The sequence below is a fragment of the Dendropsophus ebraccatus genome, chromosome 5 (genome assembly GCF_027789765.1).
Source record: "Dendropsophus ebraccatus isolate aDenEbr1 chromosome 5, aDenEbr1.pat, whole genome shotgun sequence".
Lineage (NCBI taxonomy): Eukaryota > Metazoa > Chordata > Amphibia > Anura > Hylidae > Dendropsophus > Dendropsophus ebraccatus.
The window spans coordinates 62,897,190-62,913,445 of NC_091458.1; the positions used below are offsets into that span (position 1 = coordinate 62,897,190).

Genomic DNA, 16,256 nt, shown 5'->3' on the forward strand with positions numbered 1-16,256 from the left:
CAGAGATGGGCAGTGTGGTGCCGGCGGGCGCTGCCGTGAATGGGGTGGAGGCCATGGCAGGTGGATAAGGTCAGGAGATCCAAAAAGGAGAGAGACTGAGAGCAGGGCGCCCTCTGCCGCCTGACACCCTGCTGTCCCCGCACACTGACTGACTTCCCGCGCTTTTATTATAGCGGGGACGGGATTACTCATCTCTTCCTGCTCTGATAGAGGAGAATGGCCGCCAGAAGTGCTGGGGAAGTGTCACCACACCAGCTCACACGTGACTGGCCAGCTACTGCCAAACTACAGCTCCCAGCATGCCCTGACAGCCTGTGTATAACTATTACTGCCAGCCTGCCCTGACAGCCTGTGTATAACTACTCCCAACATGCCCTGACAGCCTATGTATAACTACTACCCTCAGCATGCCCTGACAGCCTATGTATAACTACTACCCCCAGCATGCCCTGACAGCCTGTGCATAACTACTACCCCCAGCATGCACTGACAGCCTGTGTATACTACCCCCAGCATGCCCTGACAGCCTGTGTATACTACCCCCAGCATGCCCTGACAGCCTGTGTATAACTATTACTGCCAGCATGCCCTGACAGCCTGTGTATAACGATTACTGCCAGCATGCCCTGACAGCCTGTGTATACTACCCCCAGCATGCCCTGACAGCCTGTGTATAACTATTACTGCCAGCATGCCCTGACAGCCTGTGTATAACTACTCCCAACATGCCCTGACAGCCTGTGTATAATACTCCCAACATGCCCTGACAGCCTATGTATAACTACTACCCCCAGCATGCCCTGACAGCCTGTGTATAACTACTCCCAACATGCCCTGACAGCCTATGTATAACTACTACCCTCAGCATGCCCTGACAGCCTATGTATAACTACTACCCCCAGCATGCCCTGACAGCCTGTGTATAATACTCCCAAAATGCCCTGACAGCCTATGTATAACTACTACCCCCAGCATGCCCTGACAGCCTGTGCATAACTACTACCCCCAGCATGCCCTGACAGCCTGTGTATAATACGCCCAGCATGCCCTGACAGCCTGTGTATAATACCCCCAGCATGCCCTGACAGCCTGTGTATACTACCCCCAGCATACCCTGACAGCCTGTGTATAATACCCCCAGCATGCCCTGACAGCCTGTGTATACTACCCCCAGCATACCCTGACAGCCTGTGTATACTACCCCCAGCATGCCCTGACAGCCTGTGTATAATACCCCCAGCATGCCCTGACAGCCTGTGTATAATACCCCCAGCATGCCCTGACAGCCTGTGTATAATACCCCCAGCATGCCCTGACAGCCTGTGTATACTACCCCCAGCATGTCCTGACAGCCTGTGTATACTACCCCCAGCATACCCTGACAGCCTGTGTATACTACCCCCAGCATACCCTGACAGCCTGTGTATACTACCCCCAGCATACCCTGACAGCCTGTCAGTTACCCCCAGTTCCCCTAAGTCACCCCCAGTCTTCCCTAGTCACAGGGGGATCGAGAATCGTCCAAATTAAAAATAAAATTGAGATTTTATTTTTTGGCCATATCGCCCCGCCCTACTTGTGTATATCTGCCTATTTGTACAGTATGGGTTTGCACATCTATTATATATTTATGTTGTGTGTATTTCTGTGTGGTAGTACAATATATGTCCTGTGTGTAGTGTGTGGATATGTAGCACATGTATATACATTTAATAGCCAAACGTATGTCCTGAGTTTACGTTTTTTTGGATTATTGCATTTGGTAATGTGGGGGCCCAGACAAGTTGGCAGTATGGGGCCCTGGAATTCCTGATGGCGGCCCTGATTAGCGGGTCCGCAGCACAGTGACTTCATTGTGCTGCGGACCAGCAAAGAGGACACATCGGGGTGAGTATAAAGCTCTCCCCACCCCCTCCCCAGCACTGCACCCCTCCCAGCAAGGAAGGGGGGTCACTTAACCCCTTCCTTGCTGGGATGGGTGCAGTCTGACATCAGTCTGGCCCCCAAAGGGTTAAGGGGGATACAATACATCCTCCCTTAACCCCTTGGGGGCCAGACTGTAAGCAGCGATCTGAAAAGATGCTGCATACTGTAAGGAGCACAACACCGCTCACAATGATGGGTGTTGTGCTCCTGTTTGTGTGTTTTTTGTGTGTTTCTCCCTTTTTGTTTTTCAGATATCGGTATCCTGGGGATTACGTCGGATTCTGTGGACTACGTCGATGACCAGCGGTTGTTTTTTTTTTTTTTTTTTAATAAAATGGTCAATGAGGGGTGTGGGGGTGTTTTTATTTGAATAAAATTTTTTTTTTTCAACTTGTGTCTTGCCTTTATTTCTTTACTTTATAGACTTAGTATTGGAAGCCGTCTAATAGACGGAATCCATTACTAAGTTGGGGCCTAGTGTTAGCCGGTATAAAATGGCTAACACTAACCCCCTATTATTACCCCAGTACCCAATGCCACTAGGGGTACTGGGAAGAGCCGGGTGCCAGTGGTCCCGGAGCGTCAAAATTGGCGCTCCTGGACCGGGCGGCAGCAGGCTGGTAAGATTTAGGCTGGGGAGGGCCTAAACCAATGGCTCTTCCCACCCTGGTGTTACCAGGCTGCTGTCGTTTGGTTTTTAACCCGGCTGGTTATAAAAATAGGGGGGACCCTATGCGGTTTTTTTTTTTTTAAATAAATAAATAATTTAAAAAAACGCATAGGGTCCCCCCTATTTTTATAACCAGCCGGGTTAAAAACCAAACGACAGCAGCCTGGTAACACCAGGGTGGGAAGAGCCATTGTTTTAGGCCCTCCCCAGCCTAAATCTTACCAGCCTGCTGCCGCCCGGTCCAGGAGCGCCAATTTTGACGCTCCGGGACCACTGGCACCCGGCTCTTCCCAGTACCCCTGGTGGCATTGGGTACTGGGGTAATAATAGGGGGTTAGTGTTAGCCATTTTATACCGGCTAACACTAGGCCCCGACTTAGTAATGGATTCCGTCTATTAGACGGCTTCCACTACTAAGTGTATAAAGTAAAGAAATAAAGACAAGACACAAGTTAAAAATTTTTTTTATTCAAATAAAAACACCCCCACACCCCTCATTGACCATTTTATTAAAAAAAACAACAACAAACAACCGCTGGTCATCGACGTAGTCCACGGAATCCGACGTAATCCCCAGGATACCGATATCTGAAAAACAAAAAGGGAGAAACACACAAAAAACACACAAACAGGAGCACAACACCCATCATTGTGAGCGGTGTTGTGCACCTTACAGTATGCAGCATCTTTACAGATCGCTGCTTACAGTCTGGCCCCCAAGGGGTTAAGGGAGGATGTATTGTATCCCCCTTAACCCCTTGGGGGCCAGACTGATGTCAGACTGCACCCATCCCAGCAAGGAAGGGGTTAAGTGACCCCCCTTCCTTGCTGGGAGGGGTGCAGTGCAGGGGAGGGGGTGGGGAGATCTGTATACTCACCCCGATGTGTCCTCTTTGCTGGTCCGCAGCACAATGAAGTTACTGTGCTGCGGACCCGCTAATTATATGTGCGCTGAGCCGATCAGCCAATCAGCTGAGCGCACATATAATTCTAAATGTTTCTTCTAATAATGCTATTGTGATAACATAATTAGAAGAAACATTTGATGTTTTAATTACAGTAAAGTGATGATTAGTACAGAATGCTCTATTGCCGGCAATATGAATTAACGGCTTACTGGAGCTTCCTGTACTAATTAATATTTAATTAATAAAACACATTTTCGTTGAAATAAAATCAGTTTCGTTGTTCAATAATTTAATTCTAATGAATCCATCATTGTGCAATTAAATATACTGTCAAAAAATAAATATATATATAAATATACATTTATTTATATATATATTTATTTTAACAGTATAATTAATTGCACAATGATGGATTCGTTAGAATTAAATTATTGAACAACGAAAGGGACTTTATTACAAAGAAAATGTGTTTTATTAATTTAATATATTAACTATTAGAGGCATCGGCATTAGGCATCATTGCCGGCTATTATTGAAGTACTCCGTACGGACCGCCTGTCAATCCACGGCCGCATGTCCAGCCGCAAACAATGGTCTTGTTCATTTTTTACGGGTCCGTTTACGATAGGGCCGTAGATTCATACATAGTGTGCACTGTGCAGCCGTATATCGTATACTTTCCAGCGTACGCATGAACCACCAAAAATACCGCCGCACAATTACAGCCGCAAATACAGCCGCAGTTACATAGTGTGAACCTAGCCTTAGCTCTCTTTACTTGTCCACTCAAGTCAATATTTGCTGCTCTCATAAAATAACAATCTTTTAAAAAAATATTCAGTTGTTATTCCTTTTGGAATGTATCAAATAAATTAACAACCAGCTGTCATTATTCCCTCGGTCAATAAGATGTGCCTACACACTCTGACATTGTCAAGACGGTGTTGAGACTGTGTAAGGACACATCCTGTTGGAATTGAGCTAAAGCAATGTTTGGTACCTCTGAATTAGATGAAAAAAAAATTAAATGTAGGCAAACTCTTACTTGCCACAGGTGCTACAGATCCATTGGTTTCACTGTTCAGTGTTGTTGTGAAGGTAAGTGGACTCTTTAATCTTTCCTTTTCTTCATCTCTTTCTATTTTGGATGAAGGTTCCATCTCCATGTTAGGTGGCTCATTACTATCCCCTGATCAATGTCAGAATAAAAAACAACGTATATAAGAATGATGGTTGTAAAAACAAAATTATTTTATTGTTACAGTGCACATAAAATAAAAAATAAAGATTGCATGTCATCTGTGTGGTATGGAGGGAGACCTTTCTTAAATTAATGCACCACCCGTATTTTGGTTTTAATCTGCCCCCATCTTCAAGATTTCCACGATTTCTAAGATTTCAAAATGTCTTGTATCTGCAACGATTTCTGGCACAGTATTTGGTCTTGTCCCTATTCTCAGACATGCACATTTGTGGCTGAGCACTGGAAACTTAAAGGGGTAGTGTGGCACTGACTTTTTTTTAAAATCTAGAACTTTATGTGGTGCTATTACCTTTATTGCCAGCATCCACGGTGTCCAGGTTGTCCTGCCCCCAGCTAGTAGTCCATTAGTCTAATTTTTTTTTTTTATTGTGTCGAAACATTGGCCCAGCATCCATCTTGCGGGTTGGGGCTGGATTACCATGGGACGGCCGCTCCCCTGTTAAGCAATGACCCGTTGACTCAAGATGGCCGCCAGGCCAATGTGCCGATGCAATTAAAAAAGATTTAGACTAATGGACTTGCGGCAGGGGGTGGGACAACCTGGACACTGTGGATGCTGGCAAGAAAGGTAATAGCCCCCATGGTGCTAGATTTTTTTTTTTTTTTAAGTTAGCACCACACTAACTCTTTAAGCTGCCCTAGAGCCTTTGCCTTTAATTAGAGATGAGCAAATTTACAGTGATAACTAAGTGCTTCATTATCCCTGCAATCCGCTCATCAGCCTCCTTCCTTTTAACTCACTGCCACTCTGTGCCGCTCCACCCCCACAGTGCCAATGGTGGTGACAGTTTCGAAAGCCTCTTTGACGGCCGACGGGCTTGAGGCAGAGTGTAACACTGAAAAACATGCAATGAAATTCTTTCTTAAATGGAGGACCCTCTTACTTACCCATTTCTCAGCGCAGGATCGCGTCTTTGTGAGACTGTACTGTTTAAGGATGTGATATTTTGTATATTTAGTGAAGCCATTACAATATGGCGCTGACCTTCTAAATAAGTAGAGATGTTTACATTCCTTAAAGCTTATGTAAGTAAATACTAGTGCTACGCAAGCAACTGTTCTCATACTTCAGCAAATGAAGTACTGACATGAGCCTTAGCAAAAGAACACACGCCCCCAGGATATATAAACTGGCTGCCATCTTTGAATAAAGGAGATCCACCTTAACCATCAATGAGTCAGGGTGTTTGATTCTCAGTGTGCATTATAAAGTTTATAACTTGTAATTCAGACAGTCAATATGACAGCACTCTTGAGATGCTTCCATTACAAATGTTGCTTAATGGGGGCGAAGGAGCGAGAGATACGCCACCTAGTATCAGTGGTGGACTTGCAAGTCTTAAACTTCCGCCTTGAATATCTTCAAGGCTCTACATCTTCTGATTATACCTCACAGGAGTTTAAGTAGGCCCGATTGGCTTTTCCTCACCTTTTTGGTGCTCATACCTTAACCGGGATCCCCTCCCTTAGTGGCCCTCCCTCCCCCTCATTACTTCTCTTTTTTACTCTATTTACTCTGCTCTTCATTCTCCTTTACTTTCATCTCAACTGAGGAAAATAAAATGAGCGCTGCAACGCTTTACAATTAATGTTGGTTAAAATATCCTACCACCTAGTGTTAGCATGATTATTTCGCACCTTCAGGACCCTGTTTTTTTCTGTACCTTCAATATTCTATACCACATCAAAGGGCCAATACCTTTTCTTGATTTTCCTGTTTATGTAACTGTATGATGACCTGTTTTTGTGGAACCAGTTGCAGTTTTTATTTCTATCATTTTGGCGTTCTTATTTTTTGTTTGCTTTTTATTCATTTTATTTGGGGGATGAAATAAAAGCAAGCCCACACCTATTTTCAACCTTCTGAACCTCTGTAGGCCTCTGTAGGTTTTATAGTGGCATGCGGATATTGTATGTTTGCCCCATTGCTCTCTATACTGCAACCTTATGGTGCCTGTATAGCAGTGTGCAGTGGCCATATCGCTCCCTAGTGTGGAGTCATATGGCCTCGATACATCTCTGTACAGGCTAAGCATTGAATGAAGGCTTAGTTGGTAAAGAATGAAAGGTTCTACTTTAGAAATGTTCCTTTCAATCGCCTGCTCATCTAATCCCTTAATAACGGATTGATTTTCTAAAGTCACTTGTATTTTTTATAAATGATTTTCAAGCATTTGTTTATCCAAAAAAAAACCAAAAAAAAAACATTCTGTTACCATTCCTTTTGATGATAAAATTAAGCTCCTTGCACATGAAATTCGGGAGATCTGCTCTCTTGCACGTCGTCTTTGATTAAAAGAAAGATCACGTCTTAGCACAAGGAAGAGGGGAAACATTTCCTACCTTTTACTTAGAAAATGTTTCCACTTGTTAAAGTCAAGAAGATCTAATCCTTTTTTGATGTATGCGAGAGCAAATGTTTTGCTGTGATGTGAAAGGGTCTTCAGGCCGTATCAATTCCTACCAATACATCGTAGTTGTATTAATGATGTAATGTCCCAGCACACTCAGTTTCTGGGAGTTTAGCTTCTTTAGACTTTGCATACAAAGCAAAAACCAATATTGTCCTGTGTAGGTTTGTCACCTGAAGGAAACTGGTGACTCAACTTTTTTTTATTTTTTTTATTTTTTATCACATATTTCCAGCACATAAAATAAATTATTTTTTAAGTCATTAGTAGAAAACACCTCAACAGGCAAACAAACAACACCTTATCTGGCACTTCCTCTCAGCCCCTAAGGACTACTTTTGCAACATTGGATGCTGTGGCATGTTTTTTCATCTTGCATGAATTTTTTTATTTCTTTAATACTGCACATATCCTTGAGAAACTTTGTGCTTTATACATCAGTATCAGTCTGTGAACTGTCAGAAAATATCTTCCTTAGGGTATATTCACACGGGCGGGCTCGCAGCGAGATTCTCGCTGCGAGCCCGGCAGGTCCTGGCAGTTCCCATACACTACATACTTGCTGCGGTCTAAACGACCGCAGCGAGTATGTAATTATACCGCCCTTAACCCCTTCTGCTCCCGCCCGGCTCCCCCGCTGTAAGCATACTTTACCTGTCCTTGCTGCACGGGTCAAGCGTCCTGCTCTCCTGTCCGGCCAATTAGTGTGTTGCCCAGCCGCAGCCACTGATTGGCCGGGCGGGAGAGCAGGACGCCGGACCCGTGCAGCAAGGAGAGGTAAAGTATGCTTACAGCTTACGGCGGTATAATTACATACTCGCTGCGGTCGTTTAGACCGCAGCAAGTATGTAGTGTATGGGAACTGCCAGGACCTGCCGGGCTCGCAGCGAGAATCTCGCTGCGAGCCCGCCCGTGTGAATATACCCTTACTGTGGTCTATTACCTCTTGATGTGTGCAACTCCCTTCATGATATTGGCTCAGCAAAATTATGCATGAGATAAAAAATAAATCTAGTGTATCCATTTCTTCTTTTGCACATCATAGATCACAACAGTGCTTACAATTTGGGTCTCTAAACCCGAGGTCAGGCTGGGACTTACATCTGTAATTTGCATGCAAACACACATCCGTTTTACATGTGTTGCAGTGGCCTTAGATTATGGAATAAATGCACCTTCACCATCTTCAGCCTTCTACTCAACGTCTAACCTTATCTTGAAGGTATCTAGTATATTGAACAGTACTTGTTCTAAGAAGAAGAAGAAGGAGTAGCATTGCGTGCATCAATCTTCATAGGTACAACTGTTCTGAGAGTGGTATATGGGGAGGCCACAACATGAGTAAACACAACCTTGTCCCTTAGATACAGTATCAGGATTTGATCAGAAACGCTATCTCAAGAAAAAAAACATTCATGTTTCAAATGCTGATTCCTACCATTTTCAACCGTTAATTACTACACATGAAATCTGTATGTAAAGGAGCAATGTCTGCTTAACAGTTACTGCTCGTATCCAATTTATTAGGAATGATATACTCTATGTGTAAAGTAAGTCTATAATTGTGACTTGCTGCAAAAAGGTGCCCCTGTGAGTGGTGGTGCACATGGTAGAAAGGGGTACCATAGCAAAGATCAAAAAAGACCTTCTATTATGGCATCTGATTTACCCCTCCTACCCGGGGTATTACCCCTTCCTTTCCACGGCTGTTAGAGCAATGTCCCTATCCCATTATTTGCTGACAATACACCTCCCTGGAGAGGAGAGTTCTACACAATTTTTCATCATTAGCAAATATCTTTTGCAATTCCATTTTTATCTACCTACCTCCCAATCTGCTAAGTTTAACTTGCTATAATAGGTTGTTTTTTTGGTGGTTAAAGAATGCTATAAGCACAACAAAATATTATAAAATAGGTGATTTCAAAAATGAAATAATACTTAGCTGCAGTTACAGACAAGTAGTTTTTCCATAATAAAATGGTGAGCCATTTTAAATATTGTCAAAAGTTTAGCTTTAGCAGTCCTAAGTCACAAGTTATAAGCTGGTTGAAATGGTCCATTTCCTGGTCAACTGCGTACAGGATCTGTATGGTTCTATGTCCCCAAATGTTACTTTGGGGTCAAGAGTAGGCATCATATTAGGGAAACAGGGCCCCCCGTTAATAATGGGACTAGGGTGGCTTGTTTACCTTCACCATGCTAATGCTGGGAGGGAACACTTTTTTGTGGAGGGTCTTTAAGCTTTGAAGTGATATTGTAACCCTCCCCTTACTGTATGTGTGGTTCTCCGCACCATCCACAAGCTTAGATGCTGCATACTCATATAGTATACCTGTATGACACTTGTCTGTGTCTTCTTTCTGCTCTAAAATTGCTTTATTTTATCATTGAACAGTGGCACCTAGGTGGAGGCTACATGGCAGTTGGGCCGTCTCTCCTATATGGACAGCGTCATCCAGGCGAAGGCTTCATGGCAGTTAGGGCCCTATTACACGGGATGATTATCGTGCGAAAAATCGTTATATCATTTGAATTTAAATGATAATCATTCTATTTAATTGCAGGCAACGATCGAAAAATCGTTTGTATGTCGTTGATCGTTGATTTAGATCTGAACTTAAAATTATTGCTAATCGTTCGCTGTAATACCACATTTGTTTGCTCAAGTTCCGCATTTGTTCACTAATTGTTCAGTGTAATTGCACATTGTTCACTTTTTTGCTGGGACCAGAAGGAGTAAGCGATTATAGTAACGATCGCAATAAAGATTGTTCTGAGTAATATGGTGAACGATTTTAGGTTAACGATTAACAATCTCGTTTGCTATTGTTTATTGTTAGTCGTTAATCATTAAAAATCGCTTTGTGTAATAGAACTCTTAGGCTCTATCTTCCAGGTAGGTAGAGTGCCCAACTGCTGTGAAGCCCCACCTAGGATCCACTGTCCACTGATAAAATGAAACAATTTTAGAGCCGAAAGAAGACACAGACAAGTGTTATACAGGTATATATCAAATGTGTAGTATCTAAGCTTGTGGATGGTGTGGCGAACCACACATAGAGTAAGGGGGGTGACAATATCACTTTAAGCTGGCCCTACACATTGGATAAAACTTAGCTCAACAATATTGGTTGGATCACTGAACTAGCTAATGTACATGGGGCCCCCAATTTGACCCTAGATGATGGGGAAAAGGATTAGGCAAATTGGATTTCTCCATTGAAGATCTTTTGTTCCCCTAGGAGAAGAGCCAAGTTAAGTCTAGCGGCAGCTTATTTAACACTACCTATAGAAAGAAACATTCATGCTTGGGCAATTGTAGTCAAACCCATAATGTTTCTGATAGACATTTACGAGACATGCAAGCAATGCTATCTTTTGCAAAGGGTTAACATCCATTACGTTATAGAGGTCATTTTAAATTACCAATCGTCTATCTTAGATTGTATAGGCAAGTAGATAATTCATGTATTCCAGTGGGAAAAAATATTCTCATAAGGGCAAAAATCTCAGTGTGTTCACTGACCAAGAATGATTAGTAGAATACTAAAAATTGATGTTTTAAAAATACCATTTGGGGAAAGAAAACCTTTTGCTATGTTCACACCGTCATGTTACAGTTGTATTTCGACCTTTTTGGTCGGCTGTCATTTTGAAGCACACTTATGGCTGTACTATGCAAATTACAGATGTAATATGCATAATATGGTCGTAATTTCACTTCAAAATGATGGCCGACAAAAAAAAAATGGCCAAAATATGCCCAGAAGTTGTGTGAACATAGCCTTAAAGTCCTACTAAAAGCAAAACTTTTAAAATAAATAACTCCTACTATAACAGAATAATGGCCGAAATCCACATCCAAAAATAGAAATAACACCAAAAATGTTAGTACGCTTGACAAACAGAACATATATTAGCATTTTCAACCTTTTATCTTGTCATTTTTTATACTATTGGGCTGTTACTTTTCATTGTGTTATTGCTACATTACTACTTACATTCTCAGAGGTCCTGAAAAGTCCCTTAATCTCATTGTATATCCTCTAGCAAAACAACACCTTTTACAAGCCTCATCTTATTAAAAAAGACAGTTCCGCTGACTCAGAAAGTTACCTTTTCATTTCAGAACATTTTCAAGCTGGTACCGTCCCTGATATTAAAAACTATACTACAACTTTCTAATAATTCTTGTGTAACATACAGAGAACATTAACATTCTTAACCATTTACATACTTAAGTTTGACTCTTCACACTCACCTAAGGTACTGAACATACTTGTGACTTTTAGAAGGTCTGTGGCAGAAGAAGCTGTCAGCCAGATATAGGTAGAGACAGATTCAGTACTGAAACCAAATGTATATTCACTATACCTAAGACAGCTTAGTTTCGCACTGTAGTAACTCTCCACCCAATGTGCAGGCTCTACAATGTTATTGGTTGCAGGATTTGATGGGATATTTAAGTCCTGCTATATATTCTGCGTGATGTGCCAGAGGTTGTAGCTATTGTATGGTGACAGGTCAGTAACTATGAGGATTCTGATTTAGTCTGGTATCATGAGACACAGTTATGCACTATACACATGCAATATTTCTACATTCATTTTGTGTAGGTGGCATCTCTGAAAATGTGCAGAATCAAAGCTCAATGTACACTATATAGCCAAGGTCTTAAACACTTGTCCCATGGGCCAGATGCGGCTCCTTATGTTGTGATGTATGACCTGTGGGGCATCGGAGCTCATGGTAGGGATGTTCCTAGGACTGGGCATCCGTCCGACACAAGTCCTGGATTTTTACACAATGTTTTTTATCCAAGTGAGTAGCATCAGTGGAAATGTCCCATTTTGATCTCCTCTAAGGAGCACCCTCTTCTCTATGATCTACATTGTGGGAGATGACATTGGGAATGCAAGCCCTCTGTTTATTGTTGAAGAAGATATATTCCTTGTACAATGATGGCTTATCTGAAGCATACAGTTCTGTTCTGAGTACAGCGTGTCTTTCCTGTAGTACGTGGTCATCTTCACTCTCTCAAGTTTTTTAGACAGAGGAAAAAAGTGCTAAGAAACACACTGGCCTTGAAAAAAGCTCAAAGCTTCTAACCTCAACATCATCTAGCTTACATCCAGCCAAAAAAAAGAGGAACCGCAGAGCATCCCACAACAAAGGTTCATTCCTTTTAAGATTCTGATCTCAGAGCGATATACCTGCATGAATGTAAACCTCAAAGAACTAAGGTTAGCATGTCTGTAGACTGATAGTTGTCCTGACCACTTTGCATATCGGAAAGGAGACCTGTCTTTACTGCTTTCGGCTAATAAAGTATTATATTTTACCTCCTTAATACCAGTGTATGAACGGTAATGATTACCACTGAGATCCTTGGATCACCACCTTGTTATAGAAACTAAGCAACTTCCTTGTGGAAATGTGTATGCTAGGAGTTCTATTTGGAAGCTTTTGAGTTGGCCCTAATGTGTATATATATAACAATATTAGAAACATAGGAAATGAGATGATCATGTTTAAAGGATTGTAATACACACAGTATAGAGACAAATAAATGACATCCTTGTGTGCAGCCCAGTCCCATCTCTTCAACTCTAAAGCAAAAATACTTTGCAGATATAGATAACAGGAATGTTGTCTATACTATGTCACCATAGGATATAGGGCACACGATAATGAAGAAGCTTGTATTATCGTATACTCTGGATCCAAAGGTCCACTGGTCGTGCACTACCCAGGTGAGCCGGTTGGCACTATTTGTTTCTAATATAGGGCACACGGTTAAGGGCCCTATTACACAGGACAGCACTCAATTTGAATAACTGTCAAACTTATTTTACCACTTGTTTAGGGAGCCTATTACATGGCTCTACTACTGCACAGGCAGGGATGGATGAACGACCAATGAATCATTGGTGTAAAACTAAGGGTAAAACTTAACTTTTATTTGGTAACTTAAAAAAGCTCATAAAGAGAATGAACAGTGGTATGCGTAACTAGTATGATTCTGTCTATAGATATTGTTTATAATAGAGCTTATAGATACTTATAACTAAGCCCTAATATATCCCAACCTGCAGCTATTTCTGAGATTTCTTATGTTACCAAATAAAAGTTAAGTTTTACCTTAAACTACTGGTCAACCACTGTGCCATTAGACACTGTGTCTTAGACACTGTGGAGACCCACATTAGATATATATTGACTGTTCCTGCTCACCTAATATTGGTTGTATATACGTACAATTTAGGTAGACCTGCGCCCTGTGCGCTAAAACAACTTAATAACATAGGGTTTAAACTCCTGAAAGTAAGAAACAAACTCGTAATGTACAAACCCAATTTACTGTTTAATTCTAATATTATCTGCAGTTAGGGGAAAACTGAATATTTACATGGGTGGAGGGAGTGTGAGTGTGATTTTTTTTTTACTTTTCTCACAATGTGTATTTTTAGACTTTATAGCTGAGTCACATTAGACATTCTAAAAAGTTTTCTGGAAATTAAGCATATAAAAGCATAAAGACTTGTTCTGGCCTTACTTTTTTTTTGTGAACAACTTACAGAGGTGCTCCCCAAAAAAGAAATCTGCCCCCCACCCTTCAAATTGGATCATTCATAATCATCAATAGTGTAAAAAAATAACTAAGTGCATTACTTTAAAGTTTCACCATATATACTCCTCCCAGCGTACTCACATGTGTACGCTGGGAGGAGTATATACAATGAGTCCCTGCACCTGTCGGTTGCTGTTGCACCTTCTTTTTTTTTTGTCTTTTTTTTTTTACTTAAAAGTTTGCATCCTCCACTGCTGTGAGGACTGGAATTAAAAGGCCCAAATCCCAGATTTTGCCCTCAGTAATAGGGTCAGTAATGAATTCTTGTCAGCTGATCGCTCACTTTAAACCGTCAAACATCAAAAAAGTTATCCTCCATTGGCCGAACATCCCTACTTGTAATATCTAACTTTTGTGCAACCCCGGCCATGCGATCATTGCTCTATGAAATAGGCTCTGTAAGGGCTAGCGATCAGCATATGAAAGAGAAATCGCTCATTTGTCGCCTGATCGCATCTTTGGTGCGTGCATTTGTGCGTTTACATCATCAGCTGTCACCAGCTCCTTTTCCTGTGTAAGGCTATGTTCACACTATGTATGAGCCGGATCATCCCAACGGGTACTTAAGTACCGCATCAGAACTTCACATAGCACACAATGAAGCAAGCGGCCGGAGCTGCTCGCTTCATTGTGTGAACTGACAGGTCCTTCTGCGGCTGCAATTCTGTGAATTATGTCCGCAGAAAACTGACATGTCAATTATTTGTGGGTCCGCATGGGATCCCAGCCGGAGCGTATATGATGTGTATACACTCCGGCCGGGATCCCATTGAAGTAGAGGCATTGTTCCACCACGCACAAAGTATAGCCGTTGTTGCTGATGGCAACAATGGCCGTACTTTTACGTAGTGTGAACATAGCCTAAATCGGAATGCGCAGGTGATTATTATAAAGTTAATAGGCCACACGAACAATGCAGACCTGGCCATGATTGAGTGAACCATGAAAAGACTCTTCAAATGAGGATCTCATTCATCGGCACTTGTTTGTGGCACCCATCAGGCCATATTAAAGGACACTATGTGAGAGTATGTCCTGTTTTGGCAGACCTGGCCCATCCACACATTACATAATTAGGTACTGTGTGATGGCCACTATAGGTAAGAGCCCCTCTACTACTTGACGAAACACCTTTATTCTGTTGAAGAGATTGTAAAAGTTATTGTACTTGTTATTATTGTTGTCTGCTGCGTATGTTGCATTGGGAACCAACAAGCAAAGATAGATCCAAAAGGGGATCACCAAAAAATGCAGGACAATTCAAAAAAAGTATATATATCAAATGTACTTTATTAGTAGAATTCATAAAACTATACATATAAAAAGGAGGCAAGAAACAGAACTGAACACACAGTATATCCTTGTGGATCCATCTTTGTTGATTTGTATCTTTTGTGCATAAGGACGTTATTTATATGCTATTGTGCATCCTATGTTTTGCATTTGCATTAGGAACCAGTTAAGCCTCTGGTCTGTTGTGTCGAAGGGAAAATTCACTCAAGCTGCCAGCATCATTCATTTCTATCCAATAGGGCAATTAAAAACTGGGCAGGGGGGATTTACTATATGTGGCTTTTCTTACACAAATTCTATTTTCTTTACACTTTATTTTTCTGTCAAGAAGTTGCACCTTTGTGATCATGAAGTGGCATGCGTCTTCATAACTGAGGCGCGAGTCTTTACGCTAGTTTTAGTTCTTTGCATTGTCTTGACTGTACCTATGTGGCATAGGATAGTGTGGTCTCTGCAAATCGAACTTGAAAGTTCCCCCATTGTATACTGTGCATAAGAACCTATCCATTTAAATTTGCTTGTGTTTTTAAAGTGGATACATGACATTTAAGCCACTACAGACTATTGCTATATCACTGTCTTCTTCTTAAGTTTCATTCTAAGGGGTTACATGATTGTTTCAGTCACAAATTACTGTGAGAATCTAATGTTTCTCAAACTTTTTATAGTCTCCTGGGAGGCTGTGGCAAGTGGGTTGAGAGTGCTGTATAAAGAGCATGTAAAAGACACTTAGACCTCAAGGAACTTCCCCACTGACTGATACAATCTTTACAATATTAATGGAACATACTAGAAATATATATTGTATATGGACCGTGACTTCCGTAATTACAGATGACTTTTTGACATGATAGAGATGCCAGGGTCCCTTAACTTAGTTACAATAATGATGGCATTTGCATCTTTTTACACTAGTCAGAAGATTAGTGGAACCAGAGGATATAAATGTACAAATAGATAATACAATGAAATTAAACATTTTGTATAATTGGTCCTATATGTCAGATATTCTGTATATGGTGTAAGATCAGACCTCCACTAATTTCCACTATCAGTAATTCTACAGACAGCATTTGCCCATTTTGCACAGCTTGGTGGATTATACTACTGAAGATCTGAAACAACATTTACTGCCACAACCAGAGTTTTT

General features: G+C 41.5%; 1 protein-coding gene across 1 annotated transcript in view; it reads right to left on the bottom strand.

The window, feature by feature from the left end:
• The window catches only part of LOC138793617 (zinc finger E-box-binding homeobox protein zag-1-like), an 88,307-nt gene that overhangs the window by 18,821 nt on the left and 53,230 nt on the right, over positions 1-16,256 (bottom strand). The window contains exon 2 of the mRNA XM_069972269.1: positions 4,550-4,693. Within this exon, the coding sequence (XP_069828370.1) occupies positions 4,550-4,693 (144 nt within the window). The remainder of the gene's footprint in view (positions 1-4,549; positions 4,694-16,256) is intronic.